Source organism: Malus sylvestris, chromosome 17, assembly GCF_916048215.2.
Source record: "Malus sylvestris chromosome 17, drMalSylv7.2, whole genome shotgun sequence".
Taxonomy (NCBI): Eukaryota; Viridiplantae; Streptophyta; class Magnoliopsida; order Rosales; family Rosaceae; genus Malus; species Malus sylvestris.
Genome location: NC_062276.1, coordinates 467,748 through 485,786, shown reverse-complemented (window position 1 = coordinate 485,786; position 18,039 = coordinate 467,748). Strand labels below are relative to the sequence as shown.

Sequence of the window (18,039 nt, the reverse complement as noted above, 5' to 3'; positions counted from 1 at the left end):
TTTGGCTCCTTTTTTCTAACTTCGCGAATCGCGACTACGCAGAAATCCCGTCACACCCTCTCTCCTGCAGTTGGACGAACTTCGGGTTGAAGAAAATGCAGTAGACGAAAAACCAGCACAAACAGCAACAAACTATCAACAGCAGCAGCTGAACATGAACAGTCGAAACGTCGTCGTGTGCGACAATGGCACCGGGGTACACTCCTCTCGCTAGCTTTTCTGCTTTCCCTCACACATACAGAAAAAGCACTTATATTCTAATCTGTGTTGGAAGATTTCAACGATCCGGCAAATTTTGACATCCGTTTGGGATCTGTAGGTGTTGGGATCATACTTTATTTTGTGGGTTTTGTTTATTTTGTTTGATTTAATTTGCAGTATGTGAAATGTGGATTTGCTGGAGAGAACTTTCCCACCTCTGTGTTCCCTTGCGTAGTTGGAAGGCCACTGCTTCGCTACGAGGAATCACTTATGGAACAAGAAATCAAGGTTGATACTTTAATAATCTTTTCATTACAAGTTTTGATCTTTTTGTTCGAGCTCTGATCAAGGTTAAGAATTTTATTATGTTCTTAATGTGATTGAGTGATTAGTGATTAGTGATTAGTGATTAGTTATGAGTTCTGAGAGCCCTTTTTTTCTTAAATTTTATAACTGCGTTTAGGATGTCATTGTTGGAGAAGCTTGCGCCGAATTTCGGCATCAATTGGATATAAATTACCCGGTTAACAATGGCATTGTGCAAAACTGGGATGATATGGGCCATGTCTGGGACCATGCATTCTACAGTGAACTAAAGGTAAACTCTTGCTGCTTTTGATTGTCAATTTCGATATTATAGTTTCATTCGGATTGTTAATAATATGTTGTGTATTTTCTGTCAACAGATAGATCCTACTGAGTGTCAGATATTACTCACAGACCCGCCTCTTAATCCTTCAAAGAACCGTGAAAAAATGGTTTTTTTTTTTTTGCAATTTCTTTCTAAAGTAGTAATTTGTTTTGGTAACCATACCTGTACCATAGTATATATCGTTAATTATGGCGTTGTTGGTATTTCATGATTCGTCTTGATTCGATATTTCAGGTTGAGACCATGTTTGAGAAGTACAATTTTGCTGGTGTCTTCATTCAAATTCAAGCTGTTTTAACGTTGTATGCTCAAGGTGCTTATAGAGATGATTAAAGGTTAAATGCTTATGATGTTGTTTTTACCCCCAACTTCTTTTGTTTCTCCCTTTTTGGTTTTCTTCGTCTTATTTCTACCAAAAAAAAAATGTCTTTTTGACTATTGCACTTTCAAATTCTTGGAAAACATCGATGGGGAGAGTGAAAGCACTTAATATAACTTGCCAGAATTATATGTTGGAACAGTCATCACATTACTATAACCACCATTGCTACTTATGCTTAGGTAAAGTTTTGTTTTTTTTTTCGGTCATGGGCTTCATTATTTCCTTGTTTTTCTACAGGCTTGCTAACCGGATTAGTTATTGACTCTGGTGATGGCGTTACACATGTGGTAAATTCCTCAAAAATAACTTCTACGTTTTGTATTTAAAGTACTGTCAACAGCTTGCATAGTGTGTCACTCTGTAGTTAAATGTTTTAGCGATTAGTTAAATATTGCACAGCAATGGAATTGAAGGGAAATCAAACTCTATATCAACTTTTAATTAATTTGCTCAACCTTCTAGGTTCCAGTTGTCGATGGCTACTCATTTCCTCATCTTACGAAGCGAATGAATGTAGCTGGCCGACACATAACATCCTATCTTGTTGATTTGCTCTCACGGAGGGGGTGAGAACCATTTGCTTATACTTAGCAAGATCAATGTGGTTTGCATTATCTTTCATTTGTTAGGTGAAACTTTCATTTGACTGAGGATTGTAACTTTATTCGTGAAGGTATTCAATGAATAGGACAGCTGATTTTGAGACTGTTAGGGAAATCAAGGAGAAGCTTTGCTATATTAGGTAAACAAAACCTGTATTCTTATGTTATGGAACTTTTCGTTTTTGGTGAGGAATGTTGTCGAAACATTAATTTCATGAATTTTTGTATCAAATTTGATGCAGTTATGATTACAAAAGGGAGTATCAGTTGGGACTTGAAACCACCATACTTGTAAAAAATTACACTGTAAGTTAGTTTCAGTAGCATATCATTAGATATCCAATTCGTCTATGTATGGCTTGACTGAAAAGACATAGTCGGGAGCAGCCATATTATAAGTTCGTCTTTTATTTGCTTATGTTTTTTGTATGTCACTCTTTCTTTGCTCTAATGCCAGCAATTTTTTCTTATTTTGGTGATTCTTCGTTTTTTGTTTGTCATTTTTCTCTTTGATTCCCTCTTTTATTGTATCGATATAGTTTTAATCAAGAGTTATATATATTTTGATGCTAATACTCTGATATGTGATGGTTTATTCAGCTGCCAGATGGAAGGGTGATTAAAGTTGGCACCGAAAGGTTCCAGGCTCCTGAGGCTCTTTTCACTCCTGTAACTTTCCAGTTTTCTTTGCTCTTTCCTTGACGTTGGTTATTAAAACTTTTCTCTAGTCAACAAAATTGCTCAAATGTCTTTAATCTAAATTGCTCAAATTGTACCTCTTCAAAGTGATATTAGCACCTGCAATTCTGGGTTTGGAGAAAAAGTTTGTAACAGGTTGAAGTCTTTTAATACTCATTAATTTTTTCCTTGTACAGGAACTTATAGATGTTGAAGGTGATGGAATGGCTGACATGGTATTCCGCTGTATTCAGGAAATGGATATTGACAACAGGATGATGGTAGTACCTATATGAATCCGATTGCAAATTAGCATTGATTAGTTCTTTATCCATTTGACTTCCTGTCATTGATTGTATGACTTTATTGCATTTGTTGCAGCTCTACCAGCATATTGTTTTAAGTGGAGGGAGCACGATGTATCCTGGATTACCCAGTCGGTAATATCTTACCCTTCTCTGCATCACTTGGATTATAAGTTTCTTGTTTGAAGTAGTTTTTTCGCGTTATATCTGACATGGCATGTCAATTTTCTGTTATTAAAAAGAAATTAAAATTAGGTTGACATTGTGTGGCTTAGCCAGAACTCTCCCTCCCCTTAGTGTAAAAATATGGATGTACTCAAAAAAAAAAAAAAAAAAAACAGTTTTTTTTTACATTAAAAGTTGAATTCTTTTTCGTCCTATGGGCATCTTGTTTTCTTATTAAAGATTGGTTTGAAATTGATGAAATTCTGATATTAAATGTGGTGTTTCTTCAGTTTGGAGAAGGAAATACTGGACCGTTATCTTGACGTTGTTTTGAAGGGTAACAAAGATGGACTCAAGGTAAGATAAGAGTTTTGTGTTTCATGGATAAGAAAGGGAACAAACCGAGCTTTTAAAAAATACGAAACATACCGTGTGTATTATGTTGGTATTGAAGTGGTACTAAACTGACCATGTATAGGTCGGGATATCCCAATTGATATAAAAAAATTAGTGATTCGAAAGAATATCATCAAGTTGAATCTGGCATAATAGACTGAGCTCAGTCGTTCTATTTCTCACGCTCTAAAATTTGTGGTGAACAGAAATTGCGATTGCGAATTGAAGATCCTCCACGAAGAAAGCACATGGTGTATCTAGGTGGTGCAGTCCTTGCGGGAATTATGAAGGTACATTACATTGTTTGTCCTCTCTACCTTTTAGATCGAGTTTCCATATGATGTCATTGATATCCCACATTGGAGATGGGTAACTGCAAGCCATCTAAGAAAATTTCAATGTGGTGGGGTTAACACATGCAGGATGCTCCTGAATTTTGGATCACGAGGGAGGATTATCTAGAAGAAGGAGTTGCTTGTCTAAGCAAGTGTGGTCAGGCATGACTTTTTCGAGGTCAGTTTGCCACCCGCTTAGCTGTGTTCAGTATCAGTTGTTGGAATGGAAAAGCAACAAGCAAAACCATGCGAGGCCTTGACATTGAAATATCGATTGCTATCCTGAGTAACCTATAGGAATTTGTTGACTTTTGATAAGTTTTGTGCAAGCTACCTATGAGCCGAGTGCAAAGAGTTTGTGTGATGTTGTATCAGTATGGCTGGAAATGTATACCGTAAAATTGTAGAGATTCTTTTGTATTTCTAACTCTGTTTCCAATACAATTTGTTTGTCAGCGACAAGTTTTATACACCCTTCTCTCTCTCTCTCTCTCTCTCTCTCTCCTTGCGTGATAATACAAAGTATCCAAACTAGAAAACTATCGTTTTATATTCTACTTCCACGACATGCTTGATACTTCGCATCTGAAAATTGGTTCTTCTAATTTATATTAAAGACGTAACTAAACCCATTAGAAAACTCGCAGTTGGTTAATCATTCATCTTTCCCGGAATCCTTTCTAGTTGCTCCTTTCCTGCTCTTGGACTTGGTCTTCTAAGTTCGAAAGGTAGAGCATGTCACTCTGTTTGTTAAAAAGCAACCTAATACACTTTCAGACAAAGATTTGAGCGTGTTTTATTTGTACCTTCGCCATTTCGACCATGATGATCACCGGAATTACGAGTCCGGCGGGAAAGAAAATTACAAAAATGAGATCTGAGAAGCAAAGATGGGGCATTGTTATGTGATAACTTGTAACAAGAGACCACTGACCCAAAAAATTAAAAACTTGTAGTAAGAGAATAAACCAACCAAAGAGGGGTTATGGAATTTGGATACCAACCCCACCAAATAATCCCCTACCCCTTCTTTATGACATCAATCTCTTATCTGGCGTGTTAGGTTTCGGTATCAGTGGCCTACCCTCACCCATCTGCCTGCCCTACATTCATATTTTCCAGATGAAAAACGCAGCATCTGCAGTGTCGTGTCGTATCGTTGCCCGAAACATTTGGATTATCACTCAGGTTTCAGGCACAACTACCTGTCCCTTTCCACCATTATATTCTCTTTCTTAAACAAGTAATACAAGATAAGTTGGTCCATTCCACCTTTCTATATTTATCCTGCTCCTCCAGTCCTTCTGAAACCTCCAGAGCCATTCCCTTTTCCGCCCTCATCAATTTTCGGTTTCTTCATTCGAGTTTTTGAGCATTCCTTTCAGCTTTTTACAGAACTCTCCTTTCCATTCGTCAGCTTGCTCACATGGTTTGTTCTCTCATAACTCATATTAAAGGTTTGTTTGGAACTGCTTCGAGGGCTAAGTGCTTCTGACAGAGTGTTTCCTCTAAAAATTTCCAAGTGTTTCTAATAAAAGTACTTCTAGCAAACGTTTATGAGCAGAAATGCTTCCTAAAGAAGCAGTACCAAACGAGCCCTAAATTCTTTGCAAACTTGCTTCTTCTTTTTCTCTGCATTTTTTGATACTGTGTTTTCAGGTTGCTGAATTCGGAAAGTCTGTCGCGATGGACAACACCACCAATGGTGACGCGTTCGAGCTGAGAGTGAAGCAAGGAGAGCCAACTCTGGTTTCCCCTGCAGTTGAAACGGAGAAGGGTTTGTACTTCCTCTCGAACCTTGACCAAAACATTGCGGTGACTGTTCGTACTATTTACTGCTTCAAGTCGGATGATAAGGGAAATGACGAGGCAGGGGAAGTGATCAAGGATGCTTTGAAGAAGGTTCTTGTCCACTACTACCCTCTTGCTGGGCGGTTAGCAATTAGCGCGGAGGGAAAGCTCATTGTGGATTGCACGGGGGAAGGAGCTGTTTTCGTCGAGGCTGAAACAGATTGCGCGATAGAAGAGATTGGTGACACAACAAAGCCGGACCCCGAGACTCTTGGGAAGCTGGTTTATGATGTTCCGGGTGCAAAAAACATACTGGAGATGCCTCCTCTGGTGGTTCAGGTTTGTACTTGAATCTCTTCGTTACATTTCACTTATTGTATCTTGAATTTGCATTCATAAATAAATGATGATTTTATTAGGTGACTAAATTCAAATGTGGAGGATTTTCTCTTGGCCTGTGCATGAATCATTGTATGTTTGATGGCATCGGTGCAATGGAATTCGTGAACTCGTGGGGTAAAATTGCCAGAGGTTTGCCATTGACAGCTCCTCCGTTTTTAGACAGAAGCATACTCAAGGCGCGAAACCCACCTAGGATAGAGTACCCGCATCATGAATTCTCAGAGATTACCCGCACTTGTAGCACCAACAATGACCTTTGTGAGGAAAAAATGCTGTACAGATCCTTCAGTTTCGACAGTGAGAAGCTTGAAAAACTCAAAATGAAGGCCAGGGAAGAGGGGGCGCTTGAAAATTGCACTACTTTCGAAGCCCTCTCTGCATTCGTGTGGAAAGCTCGGACCAGAGCGCTAAATCTGCTGCCTGAGCAACAAATAAAGCTCCTGTTTGCTGTTGACGGGAGGCCTAAATTCAGGCCGCCGCTGCCAAAAGGGTACTTTGGCAACGGCATTGTGCTGACAAATTCCATCTGCCAGGCAGGTGACTTGCTGGACAAGCCGCTGTCAAATGCAGTCGGACTCGTTCAAGATGCAATCAAGATGGTCACTGACAGTTACATGAGATCTGCCATAGATTATTTCGAGCTGACGCGAGCTAGGCCTTCGTTGGCCTCCACACTCTTGATCACGACTTGGTCTAAGCTGTCGTTCTACACCACTGATTTTGGTTGGGGAGAGCCCGTGCTATCGGGTCCGGTGGCATTGCCGGAGAAGGAAGTGATCTTGTTCCTTTCTAATGGGACGGAAAAGAAGATCATAAACGTGCTTTTGGGGCTTCCAGCTTCTGCCATGAATGTCTTTCAAGAACTGATGAACGTCTAGAGTTCAAACAACATCGGCGCGAAATTGTTTTTTCAAACTAAAGCTCTTGTATTTCGAAATCATTGTCACTTGTTGTAATCTTTTTATTATTTGTTTGTGTACTGCTGCAAAAATTTATGCATACAGTCAGTGAGATTGCTGATATGCTTTGAGTTGTTGATTGATGGTTCATTTATCATCTTTTGCTGTAATTAGAGCAAAAATATCATTTATAATAAAAGAAAATAATACTAATTTCCAGGCTCGTGCTCTGGTGCGTGCCTAGAGACTTGGTTGATGATTTATCAACTATAAATGTCCAAGGGTTTTCTTGAAATTCTTGTTCAACATGAGCAACAATAATGAAGGGAAGAACGAATACGAGACCTAAAGAGATGACGGAATTGCTGCATTGAGGAGAACATAGGATGCGCCAGGTTGATACGAGGTGTGTGTACGTGAAGAGTGCTGCGTAAGGTATGAGGAGTTAGGGTACGAGAAAATATGTAGGGTGTATTTAATATGTACCGTGAATTTAACAATATGTTCGATGGAGATAAAACAACCTGGTCAAGAAATTATATGGAAAGTAATAAACAACCTTAGACTGTCGCACACGTGAGAAATTGAGAATGATGTATGGAGAGATTGTTCAGTGTGACGGGAACATAAGGTGGTACATCACGTGTCATTATATAAATGGTAGGATATGTGTGTTAAAAAGTTAATAACTTAAAAAATACAATTTCCCACCACTTGTATAAAAACATGAGATGTACCATCCGTGTTCTGATCACAAGGAAAAAAAATTCATATGTATGAGTTAGTACGACGAGAGATTTTTCGATGTGATCGACACTTAGAATGGTACACCACGTATCATTATACAAATAGTAAAATATATATATTAAAAAGTTAATAACTTAAAAAATAAAATTTTTCATCATTTACATAAAAAAACTTAATTTGTGTTCCTGTCATAAAGAAAATTTTCTTTAGTACGACGTCATGGGTGGACATCTTTTGTACACTTGGCATCCCGGCTAAAACCCCTAAAACACAACTCAACAAGAAGGGAAGGGTGGTTTCGGAACTTTAAAAATCCCCGGAGGTGGTAAGAAAACCCGACGGAGAAGAAGGAGAAGAAGAAGCCGTTGAACTCAAAAAAGATTCCGTCTTTCGGATTTTTCCGAGTCCGAATTCAGCTGGGTAAGCTTACCCCCCAATCCTCCATGGACGAACTTGTGATTGCTACTTGTACCCGCCGCTGAATATTTTTCTCAGGCCACTGCATTTCCTATCAATTCAAAAGGTGCCTACTCCAAGCTCTAGGGCTTCAGTTTTTAGTTTATTTTTGTTAATTTTGTTTTCTATTTCTTAATTCTACTTTGGGGCTGTCTAGTTTTACTCTCATACAATATTTGAATAATCTTTTTTTTTTCGTTGCTGAATTTTGGAGTAAGATTTTGAATTAACTGATTTAATTGGATAGGAAAGTCAGGGATAACATTTAAATTATGGAAAATATTAGAAAATAAATTCTGGGTTTTGGCTGAATGCTGCTTTTGTTAATCTTTGCTTTGAATTAGTATGTTCTGTTTAGTAGTTTCAATTAATTGTTTAATTTTAATTTGGTTAGTCATTGACTCATTGAGCGTATAATGTCGAGTATTTGAATGATTTTGAAGATGGAAACTTTATAAACAAACACATTTGATGTTTGGTGGTTTGTAGATACCGTGAGTATCACGTGTGGCGAAATTAGGAAAGATACTGCAGATTGTGTGGATTGGTGTCGAGAATTAGATTCAGTGCAATGAGTTCTTTGTTTGTTACTACCGTTTTGGTTATTACCAAACTGTAGAGTAGCGTGCGGTCTATTTGGTAACACCTTTATGGTATTGTCAACGAAGAGTTTACTTATCAGTCGATGAAGGAAACTTGTCGTTCTTTCATTACATAATCAGTACATGTTAGGCACCTGGCCATATATCATCGTCAAAGGAAATACAAGTACGTAATAGGCAAACAAAACATCAAAACCAATTTCGGGAATCTAGGATCACATTTGTACAAAAGCGGTCGCATCTAGAAATCTCTAGAGCTATTCTTATTTGTGCACATCTGCTTCTAAATCTATACCCCAAAGATAAAAACACGATCGGATTATGTAGCCCATGAGCAGGCCCAAGGGATAACCAATGGCCTACTTGTGTCATCGGAAAGTTTAATCAAATCATCTATCCCCCACATTTTCATCGGTTTCACAAACGGTTTTAAGTGTATAGGCAAAGAGACCATCATTACCTCCTACAAATTCTAGATTGGGATAGTGGATTATCTTTCTTTTTAAGAGGTAGCCATCTGAATTGAGTTTTGACTGTATTCTCTCTTCCGGAATCATTACGCACTTGCTTGTTGCCAGTTAGCACACAAGTATGGTATTTATTGTCTTCTCACACTGGACATTGGTATTATATTTCTGGGCTTTATAGAGGCTTTACAGCCAACTCCAAATTCAGAGTCAATTCAATTTCTATCTTTTGTTTATTATCCCTACTAGATTTAAAAGCATTTATATCAATTTTTCCTAGTTTCCATAGGCTCATTATTCTTTCCATTCTGGTTTGGGTACTGGAATTTGTAAACACAAAATGATATTATATGCTATTTCCAAATGTGATGCTAGAGGGATAAATAGTTGATATATGGTGCATGGTTACAGTTTGATCATGATTGTTGCTTTTGTAGTTGCAACTTGCAATTGCAAGGTTTCCCAATCTGCTGGCTTTTTAAAAAATCATCGTATTCTCTAGACCCTAAACCCTTAACATTTTGTATAGTAACGTTGTAAGTTATGCTTGCTTATGATTACATGAAAATTTGCTTTGGTCAATAAATCGTGCCTCTCGGTATCTTACTAGGTGGAATCTGTTACTATATATCTCAATGTTTATTTGTTTTGCTTGAAGGTTTTCTCAGTTTTAAAGGCTCCATTTTGCGTTACTAGTTGGACCAACTCTTGCTGGAATCATGGGAAGTGCGTTCAATCCGCAGATTTTAGTGGAAAAGCTAGCCAAGCTCAATAGTTCGCAAGCAAGCATAGAGAGTATCCTTTTGCTGACATCGCCTTGAAATCAATGTTCTTTTTAGTTTTTTCATAAAGGAACAGTAGACCATTTTTCTGGCTGTTCTAACTTACATACCGAGCCAGATTTTTTTGGTGGGACAATTTGGCCACCCTCTTGTCTCATAACTCATATCTTTGGAAAACTTAATTGGATTTTGAAATCCATTGTCAAAACCCACATATCCAATGCATTTTCCCAGCCAAATTTGAATCCCTGCACCTGCTATTCAATGAACACTGTTTCGTTTATTGTCTAGTCAATATTATACTTTTCTCATAAGTGTTGAATTACAAATACAACTAGTAATACTTGTTGTGCATCTGAGCTTTGGCATATCTGCTTATTTTTGCACATGTTGTCAATGTTTGTTATCTTTGTTGTCAGAGTACTTGGCTGTTATCCTTAATGCAATTTAGCTTTATCACATTGGTGCATTTTCCATATGAATAAAGCAAGACAAGTTGTTGAAACATGGGCTAGGCAATTTCATTGTGCTCCACGCGACCAGAGATTGGCTTTCTTGTATCTTGCAAATGATATTTTACAGAACAGTAGGCGAAAAGGTTCAGAATTTGTTGGTGAATTTTGGAAGGTTCTTCCAGATGCTCTTCGTGATGTAATTAAAAGTGGAGATGAATTTGGAAGAAATGCAGCACAACGATTGGTACAACTGCATAACCTGTTTCTATATCTTTTTTTAAAAGAAAAAAAAATTGGAATTGGTTGTCATGGAGATGGTTTCTATTGAGAACAGAATAATCCAAAGGAAACCTCGAGCAAAACCAAAATTTTTTAGTTTATAAGATGGATAGAAGGACTCAACTCTTTATATGTATGCATGTGCATGTATGGTTTTTTTTGTTTTTTTTATTTTTTTTGGTGTCTGATTGTTGTGGTTCAATATTTTTACTTTGTAGGTTAATATATGGGATGATAGAAAAGTTTTTGGTTCACACGGCCAGATTCTCAAGCAAGAGTTTGTTGGACAGAACCCGGAAATTAGTAACAGAAATGGGAAGCATTCGGGTGCCAGATTGGTAATGCAAATCATATGATATGCCTGTATTGCATGAGCATTTGTTTCAGTTTGCAATTTGATGGCTTAATTTTGTTTCCTTTTATTTTCTTCGTTGAAAAAAAAAAAAGCAGCATCCTGCTGGAACTGCGTTGGACAAAATAGTTTCAGATTACCAAGCTAGTCATGGCCAGATGGATGAGGACACTATATTGAGCAAATGCAGGAGTGCTATTAGCTGTCTAGAGAGGGTTGATAAGGAAATTGGTGCCGATTTCAGCTCAGGTATCCCGAACATGTGTAAATTCTTGAGAATTTTCTCTAACTTTTAACATGTGTAATGTTCGTGACTTACTTTTCCCTAAATTATGTTTCTTGACTAGGGCAATTTCATGGGTCTGCATTTTTGGAGGAGGTTCAGGGTCAGAATGCTATACTAAGGAATTGTATTGAACAACTAAGAGCTGTTGAATCATCAAGAGCTAATCTTGTGTCTCATCTAAGAGAGGCTCTTCAGGAGCAGGTTGGTTGGTAGACAATCCTAGGAGCAAAATATCAGAATTTTCATTCACGGTTTTACAAGACTACGATTTTACGCGAACTAACATGGTTTTCTTATTAGGAGTACAAGCTAGATCAAGTCCGAAACCAACTTCAGGTACGCTGTGTATATCTATCATATCATCTACTTTTGTTGTGGAAGTGTAACATTACTGTATGAATGTTGGTTAATTCATCACGATCAAACTAAACTGAATGCCCAAACTTTAATTACATATATAAAAATATTAACAAAAGGCTCCTCTAAAATTATTATAAATCTTCTGCTTCTTGGAGGAGGATGAGTTGCTTCCCTTTCTTTTAGGACTCATATGTTAATGCAACGTGGTACTCCATGGGGTTGGGTTGGGTTCCCACCCTTGTGAGTTTCAAGTAAATTGCAATTCCGTGCATATAGTGTCCATTATCAATCCTTGGTTTTGGATCAACTTTATGCAACCCAAACTCATGTTGAATTGAATAATGATGCTAACTTTTATCCGTATATGGAAATAACTGATCTATGGTTTTGTGAATTAAGTAGTAAAGAAACACTTATACAGATATGCTAATTGTATATGTACATATATCACATAATGGTTGTTGGTTGTGTTGCCATTTATAACAAAATCTAGTTGTACAAAATTGTACAAAATCTATTCTAAACGTACATTATGCATATATTGTTTTCCAGGATGCAGAGTCCCAGTCAGAGCTGGCCACTAATATCTGCCATCGGTTAATGAATGGCGACAATGCACAACAGATTGCAGTCCAGAGCTCAAAGGAAGCTCATACCTCTGTAGCACCTTCCAGCTTTATGGTAGGAAGAGAACAATCAGCTCCAGTAATGTACACACAGCAGGTTGCTTTTGCTGAAAAATCCAGTCACGGGGAGGAAGATTCGCGCAAGTCTGCAGCTGCTGCAGTGGCAGCAAAGCTGACCGCATCAACATCCTCGGCCCAGGTGCTCTCTTATGTCCTCTCCTCTCTGGCATCCGAGGGTGTCATCAGCAATCCCATTAACGAGTCTTCTGGTGATTATCCATCCGAAAAGAGGCTTAAGCTGGAGCATGACCAATCGTCGTCCTATTTACCCCGGAGCCCTAACCCGTCTGCCTCTCCTCCGTTCTCGCATTCTGAATCTCACCCGCACAATGTCCCTACCACCAACCAACAATACACTCCCACTCCCAGTGAGGCACCACCTCCCCCATCATCTTCTCCTCCACCACTTCCACCATTACCACCCCAACCACAGTACCAAGTGCCCCAATATGTGCCGTCTCCTGGACAATACACCTACAACGTGGCCCAACAACAGCCACCCCCAATGCCTAGTTATCAAGCAGGAGCTCCAGTAAATGGCGTTTCTCCCTTCATGACAGCGGCCAATTCTTATCAGAGTTTTCAAGGTTCAGATGGTAAACTCTACAACCAGCAATCACCGGTGCAAATGACGCCGATTTCGAGGCAATAAAAATCTCAGTTTCAAGAGGGGAGAAGGTTGTGCTGTAGTTTCTCCCTGCAGAAGGAACTTTCTTGCTTTTGTGCCTCTATTTAACTGCCTAATTAAATCTGCATAAAGTAAATTATTGTAATTTTAAAATTTTCAGCTGCTCAAATCGTGGGGTTACTTAAAATTTAAAACTTTCATTCACTGTTTGAATGGAGCAAAATAGCATTAGGAATGTTAACTTGTGCGTATCAGCTATTGCCGCCGGTTGTGGGATGTTTTGGTGTTTTTTATAGGGTAAAATTCGGACACACCCGATTGGACATAAGATAGATTTTCCTTGTACAACTGTCTGTAGTTCCCTGTAACATTTGATCCCATTGATAATCTGTTTGGTTATGTAATTGTATTCAATTAAGTGTTAATATCGTTGTTATTGTTCAATTTTCTGTACAAATGGAGTCTGGTTGAAATTGTGCCGAGTTGCCAAAAGATATGGGTCCATAACAGGCTCATTGGGTTGGACTTGGGCTTTTGCACCGTTAATCATTTTGTAAGAAATCTTTGTTAAATTGAGGGTATTTTTGTCATATTAACCAATAATTGGAAATGGTGGTTTTCTTTAATTTAACGGTGATTTTTTACATAAAGACCAAAATGAGTGACGGAGAACAATGTCAATAACCACTTCTATTAATTTTAAATCTCAATAACCAAAGTGAAGAATTATAACAATCTCAGTGACTATTTTAGCTAAAAATACCTTGGAGTTAAACACTTGTCTTCTAATAATAACTAACATATGACTACACACTTTGTATGTGTGAACATTTTTTATTTTTTTTCAAAATGGGAAGGATAGAGGGAGGGAGAGAACTTGGGAGTGGGAGTAGGGATGGGCAAAATACCCATGGGTTTGGGTAACTGCGGTTACCCGCCCATTTGAAGTTCACAATTATGGTTATGGGTATAACCGTTTATCCATGAAATTAAATAGGCGGTTATGGGTATTACTCGCGGTTATAACGAGTATCCATCGGTTATGGGTATTAACCGCAGTTATAACGGATATACATCGGTCCTGATTCACCAGGTACTCTATTTCTACTAAAAAAAAAAGTTTCTTTCGAGGGTAACCTTGCATCAATAATATTCTCTTGAACCTGCAATGGAAATTAAATTGGACTTTTTTGGTTTTGCATTGCATGAAAGGAAGGAAACAGAAAATTGTTCGAATAAAACACTCTGTATATCTGTATAAAAGAATTGGTCTTTCAAACTTAGAGGAAGTTTAAAACGTATTGAAAAGAGGATGATCAAATGAACTACCTGTGGTTATAACGAGTATCCATATGGATTATAATGACTACTTTTTGTTTTTAGAAGCTTTATTTTGTAATCATATGGATTATAATTAAAGACTTGCTTGGGTGTAGCAGAAAAATATCGTTCGTAAACTATTATTTCAATTATTGAAATTGTATAAGTACTTAAATGATTAAAATAGGGAAATGCATGCTAAATGTACCTATAACGGTGTTTAATTGTCAGAAAACAAAAATTATGACAAATTTTTCTCTTGTAATTTTCAAGTTGTTAAAAACAAAACATGTAGACGGGTGAAAAAGGGGTAAATGGGTAAAAAAAATGATAAACGGGTTCAAAAATGGGTAAACGGGTAAATGGTTATGGTTAAATAGGTAAACGGTTATGGTTAAATGAGTACACGATTATGGGTATGGTTAACTGTTTATAAACGGTTATGGGTATGCGTATAACCGTTTGTGCAATTACCCAACGGGTAAACGGTTATGCGGGTATACACATAAATGGTTACGGGTAAATAACCGCGGTTACCCACCCGCCATAATCGTTGCCCATCCCTAAGTGGGAGGGGTACTATAATTTCTTGTTGCGGTCATTTTTAGCATACCTCAAGCACCTGAATTATTAGGGTAGAGACTTCACCTAGCAAAAACCAAAATTATATGTTCTCACCATGGTAATTTGATTTAGTGTGATACCATATATAAGGATTAGACAACTTGAGTTTAATACTTATAACACCACTACTACATTAGTGTGAGTTTAATATATTGATATCAAACTCATGAATTTAATATATCACACTCATACGTTTAATATATAGACTATAATGGTATTACATTACATTTTTCCAACTAAACTATAAGAGTAGAGTATGATTTCGATACGACTTCAATATAGTAGTATCACACTTACTTTTTATTCAGCTTACGATGGAAGGCTCCCATTAACGAACAACTCGAAGCGATGAAAGTACTTAAAACTGAGAGAAAAAGAGGGATGTGTTATGTTTACACGTGGGAAACAAAAACACTAAACCTACGATGGAAGGCTCCCATTAACGAACAACTCGAAGAGATAAAAGTACTTAAAACTGATTAAGGCTGAGAGAAAAAGAGGGATGTGTTATGTTTACACGTGGGAAACAAAAACACTGAACCCTACAAATGGAATATACAATTAATAACATGTGAAGTAATACAAATAATCAAGGACGGTGGTGATGAAAAGATCACGTTTATATGACGTGACCGCGGCCTTTTTACAAAACAAAACGGAGACCATATGCATGCGTCATGCATGTTTGCTGTTTCGACGTCCACTCTGCTCTCTCTCTCTCTCTCTCATGGCTTAAAGACATGAAATATAAAGTGAAAAAAAAAAAAAGAAGCGAGCAGTGGAGCAGACCATTGTCTACGACTGTCTCATTCTTTTACTGTATACATTAACATGGCCAGCACCACAGCACATATCATATGATAGCTTCATGTTTGACCGAAACCTCTGGTCATTTCAAAATCACGAATCGTTTCGTGTTTTAAGTTTCTTCATGACAATATATAATTGGTTTAAGATATGACTATAGCAGCATTATTAAGCAGAGAACTTGTTTTATAGATGAGATCGATATATATAAGAACCATGACATTAATTACTGCAACTCCACCCTTACCAGTTACCAAAATTACCATAGCAGGGAGCAAGAGTTGCCCATAAACTCCAAAAAAAAACCTCCGGCGGTACCAAATTGTCATGGCAATGGCAATTAGTGGGACCTATATATCCTGCCCGACTTACCCCCACACAATTCTTGCCCTAGCTGCTCTGTCAATTTGAAGCCAGGCTAACGTTGGCATGACATTAGTCACATTTTACTTTTTTTGCGATTGGAGGGTGGAGTTACATTAAGAGAATTAATATTCAACATGGATAGTAACTGTCTTCCCCTTCCCCTCCCCCGGGAGCACAATATAACTATGGCATATACTGAAATCTACAGAAGGCATTTTCTGTTCCTTTTGTTTTAAGCCTTGTGACCCCAAGGGTCCGGCTTTATAATACACTAATATAGAGATAACATGGTTCCCAACTTTGTCCCTCCGCCCTCCCCCCATTCCCCACAGGCAGCATATGGTCAAGAGAAACGACACAAACAAACGACAAACAATTTGTTAATGCTGGTGCCAAATCTTGAAAAACCACCAGACGGTTAGTGTAAACTAACCCTTTTGTTGATTAATTAACTAAATCATCTTCAACAAGGCTCTAATGTATATGTATATATGTTTGTCTGAAAATTGTTAAGACACCAAACAAAGATTAATTTATTTACTTTCTCTCATTTTTTTTTTCTTAATTATTTTGGTAACTCGTGATTTGGGACCATCGAACTTTAGTGCGCAAGGTCCACCCAAATAAGGTGAGGAATAAGTAATTGAGGAAGCCAATCAGGAACCAAGACAGAAGAGATGAAGACAGACATTGCCGTGTGTGTCACCTGTTGAGTTCGAGTACTTGCCCTACTACTGTTGGAGTTGGAACCACAAGGTGAGACAAGAGCACCGACAGATCCCAATACCGATACACACTCTCCCCACACTTCAGTTTAATTCCAATTGCAAATATTAAAGGGGAATCTTGCAAGCTTCTTATTTGAAAATTTCGCTTACCTTTTGACTTTAACGTTTTTTTTTTCTTCTTTAAAATAAAAGGAATTAGTTGGTGGTTTCAGGCAATATATATTTTTTAGGCTAGAAAGACTCACAGAGACATTTCAACTTACTCTTGATCACCATTTTGTGATTTACCAGTGCTAACCCATAATGTTCCATATGAAATACGAACCTGAAATTATTTCTAACTATTAGATCACTCCGTACTAATTAATAAGAACGGTTTATTTTAAAATTACAATCTAAAAATAACCATATAAAAATCGTTTCTCGACAACTCTACTAACATTGTTTTTAAATGAAAAAAAATATTCTATTTATTATGTGATAATCGTAAGATGATAAAATAATTTGGACTTAATTTTTTTGAAGAGTGGTTTAGAAAATATGCCATTTAAACTATCATACAACGTTACAAGATAAAAAACAAACAGACATAGATGATATAGAACTCAAATTCCAAAAGGAACAGGAACACGGCCTTGATACTTGAAGCCCCTAAACCTAACTGATGTCCATGACCAGTGACCACAAGTGATATTTAATTAAATAAAAACGTGTTTGCAAGTACCCAAACTTAGTTATTAATCACATATAATATAAACTTAAGTAACGTATTAGTAGTAAAAAAAATAATAATAATTACGATGTACGAGAGCAAGGAATGGAAATGGAAAAGAAAGCATGCATGGTTGTCGAAAGTAAAAGCGACAAACAGGAAGCTAGAGGGCAGCAAAAGTTGGGAAAGAAAGAAAGAAAGAAAAAGCAGTCAGCAGTGGGCTAACGTCAGCCGGTTAGCAAAGTTGAGGAACAAAAGGCTGAGAAAAGCCGTCATGTCGTTTTACTTTAACGGCTCAAGGAGCTATGGGCAATATTTATACTATTCAGTATCCGATAAAGTTACCAGAATTTGCCTTCCCTTCCTTCTCTTGCACCCTTTTTTTTTTTTTGAAATTTGAAAAAGAATAGAGAGCTGCGTCAGACTTTTTTTTTTTTTTTTTGGAAAACTAGCTGCGTCAGACTTTGCACAGCAAACTACATCGTCATCACCATCCAGTTTCAGAACACGCATGAGAGAGAGAGAGAGAGAGAGAGAGAGAGAGAGAGTGTTTGGTCAAACAAATGCAGGCTGA

The 18,039-nt window shown here is 37.6% G+C and overlaps 3 protein-coding genes across 4 annotated transcripts; all 3 read left to right on the top strand.

Moving 5' to 3' along the window:
- Positions 1-12: 12 nt before the first annotated feature.
- Positions 13-4,186, top strand: LOC126612677 (actin-related protein 2). 2 transcript variants are annotated; one of them, XM_050281140.1, is made up of 15 exons: positions 16-196; positions 379-489; positions 665-799; positions 888-959; positions 1,088-1,166; positions 1,473-1,522; positions 1,698-1,801; positions 1,909-1,977; positions 2,080-2,143; positions 2,438-2,506; positions 2,713-2,796; positions 2,897-2,955; positions 3,276-3,342; positions 3,588-3,671; positions 3,804-4,186. In XM_050281140.1, exons 1-15 carry the CDS (start codon positions 155-157, stop codon positions 3,882-3,884), a joined length of 1,170 nt encoding a protein of 389 aa, XP_050137097.1. In that variant the 5' UTR covers positions 16-154; the 3' UTR covers positions 3,885-4,186. The 2 variants fall into 2 exon arrangements, with proteins under 2 accessions (XP_050137098.1, XP_050137097.1); XM_050281141.1 differs by lacking the exons at positions 665-799; positions 888-959 and having other exon boundaries at positions 13-196.
- A 797-nt stretch (positions 4,187-4,983) lies between these two features.
- On the top strand, positions 4,984-6,958 carry LOC126609567 (omega-hydroxypalmitate O-feruloyl transferase-like). The gene is made up of 3 exons (XM_050277411.1): positions 4,984-5,145; positions 5,376-5,846; positions 5,927-6,958. Exons 1-3 carry the CDS (start codon positions 5,143-5,145, stop codon positions 6,785-6,787), a joined length of 1,335 nt encoding a protein of 444 aa, XP_050133368.1. The 5' UTR covers positions 4,984-5,142; the 3' UTR covers positions 6,788-6,958.
- An 852-nt stretch (positions 6,959-7,810) lies between these two features.
- Positions 7,811-13,352, top strand: LOC126612439 (UPF0400 protein C337.03-like). Its single transcript, XM_050280842.1, has 8 exons — positions 7,811-8,078; positions 9,739-9,875; positions 10,314-10,561; positions 10,815-10,934; positions 11,047-11,197; positions 11,296-11,435; positions 11,535-11,570; positions 12,147-13,352. The coding sequence occupies exons 2-8, from the start codon at positions 9,800-9,802 to the stop codon at positions 12,930-12,932; spliced, it is 1,557 nt and encodes a 518-aa protein (XP_050136799.1). The 5' UTR covers positions 7,811-8,078; positions 9,739-9,799; the 3' UTR covers positions 12,933-13,352.
- Positions 13,353-18,039: the final 4,687 nt, after the last annotated feature.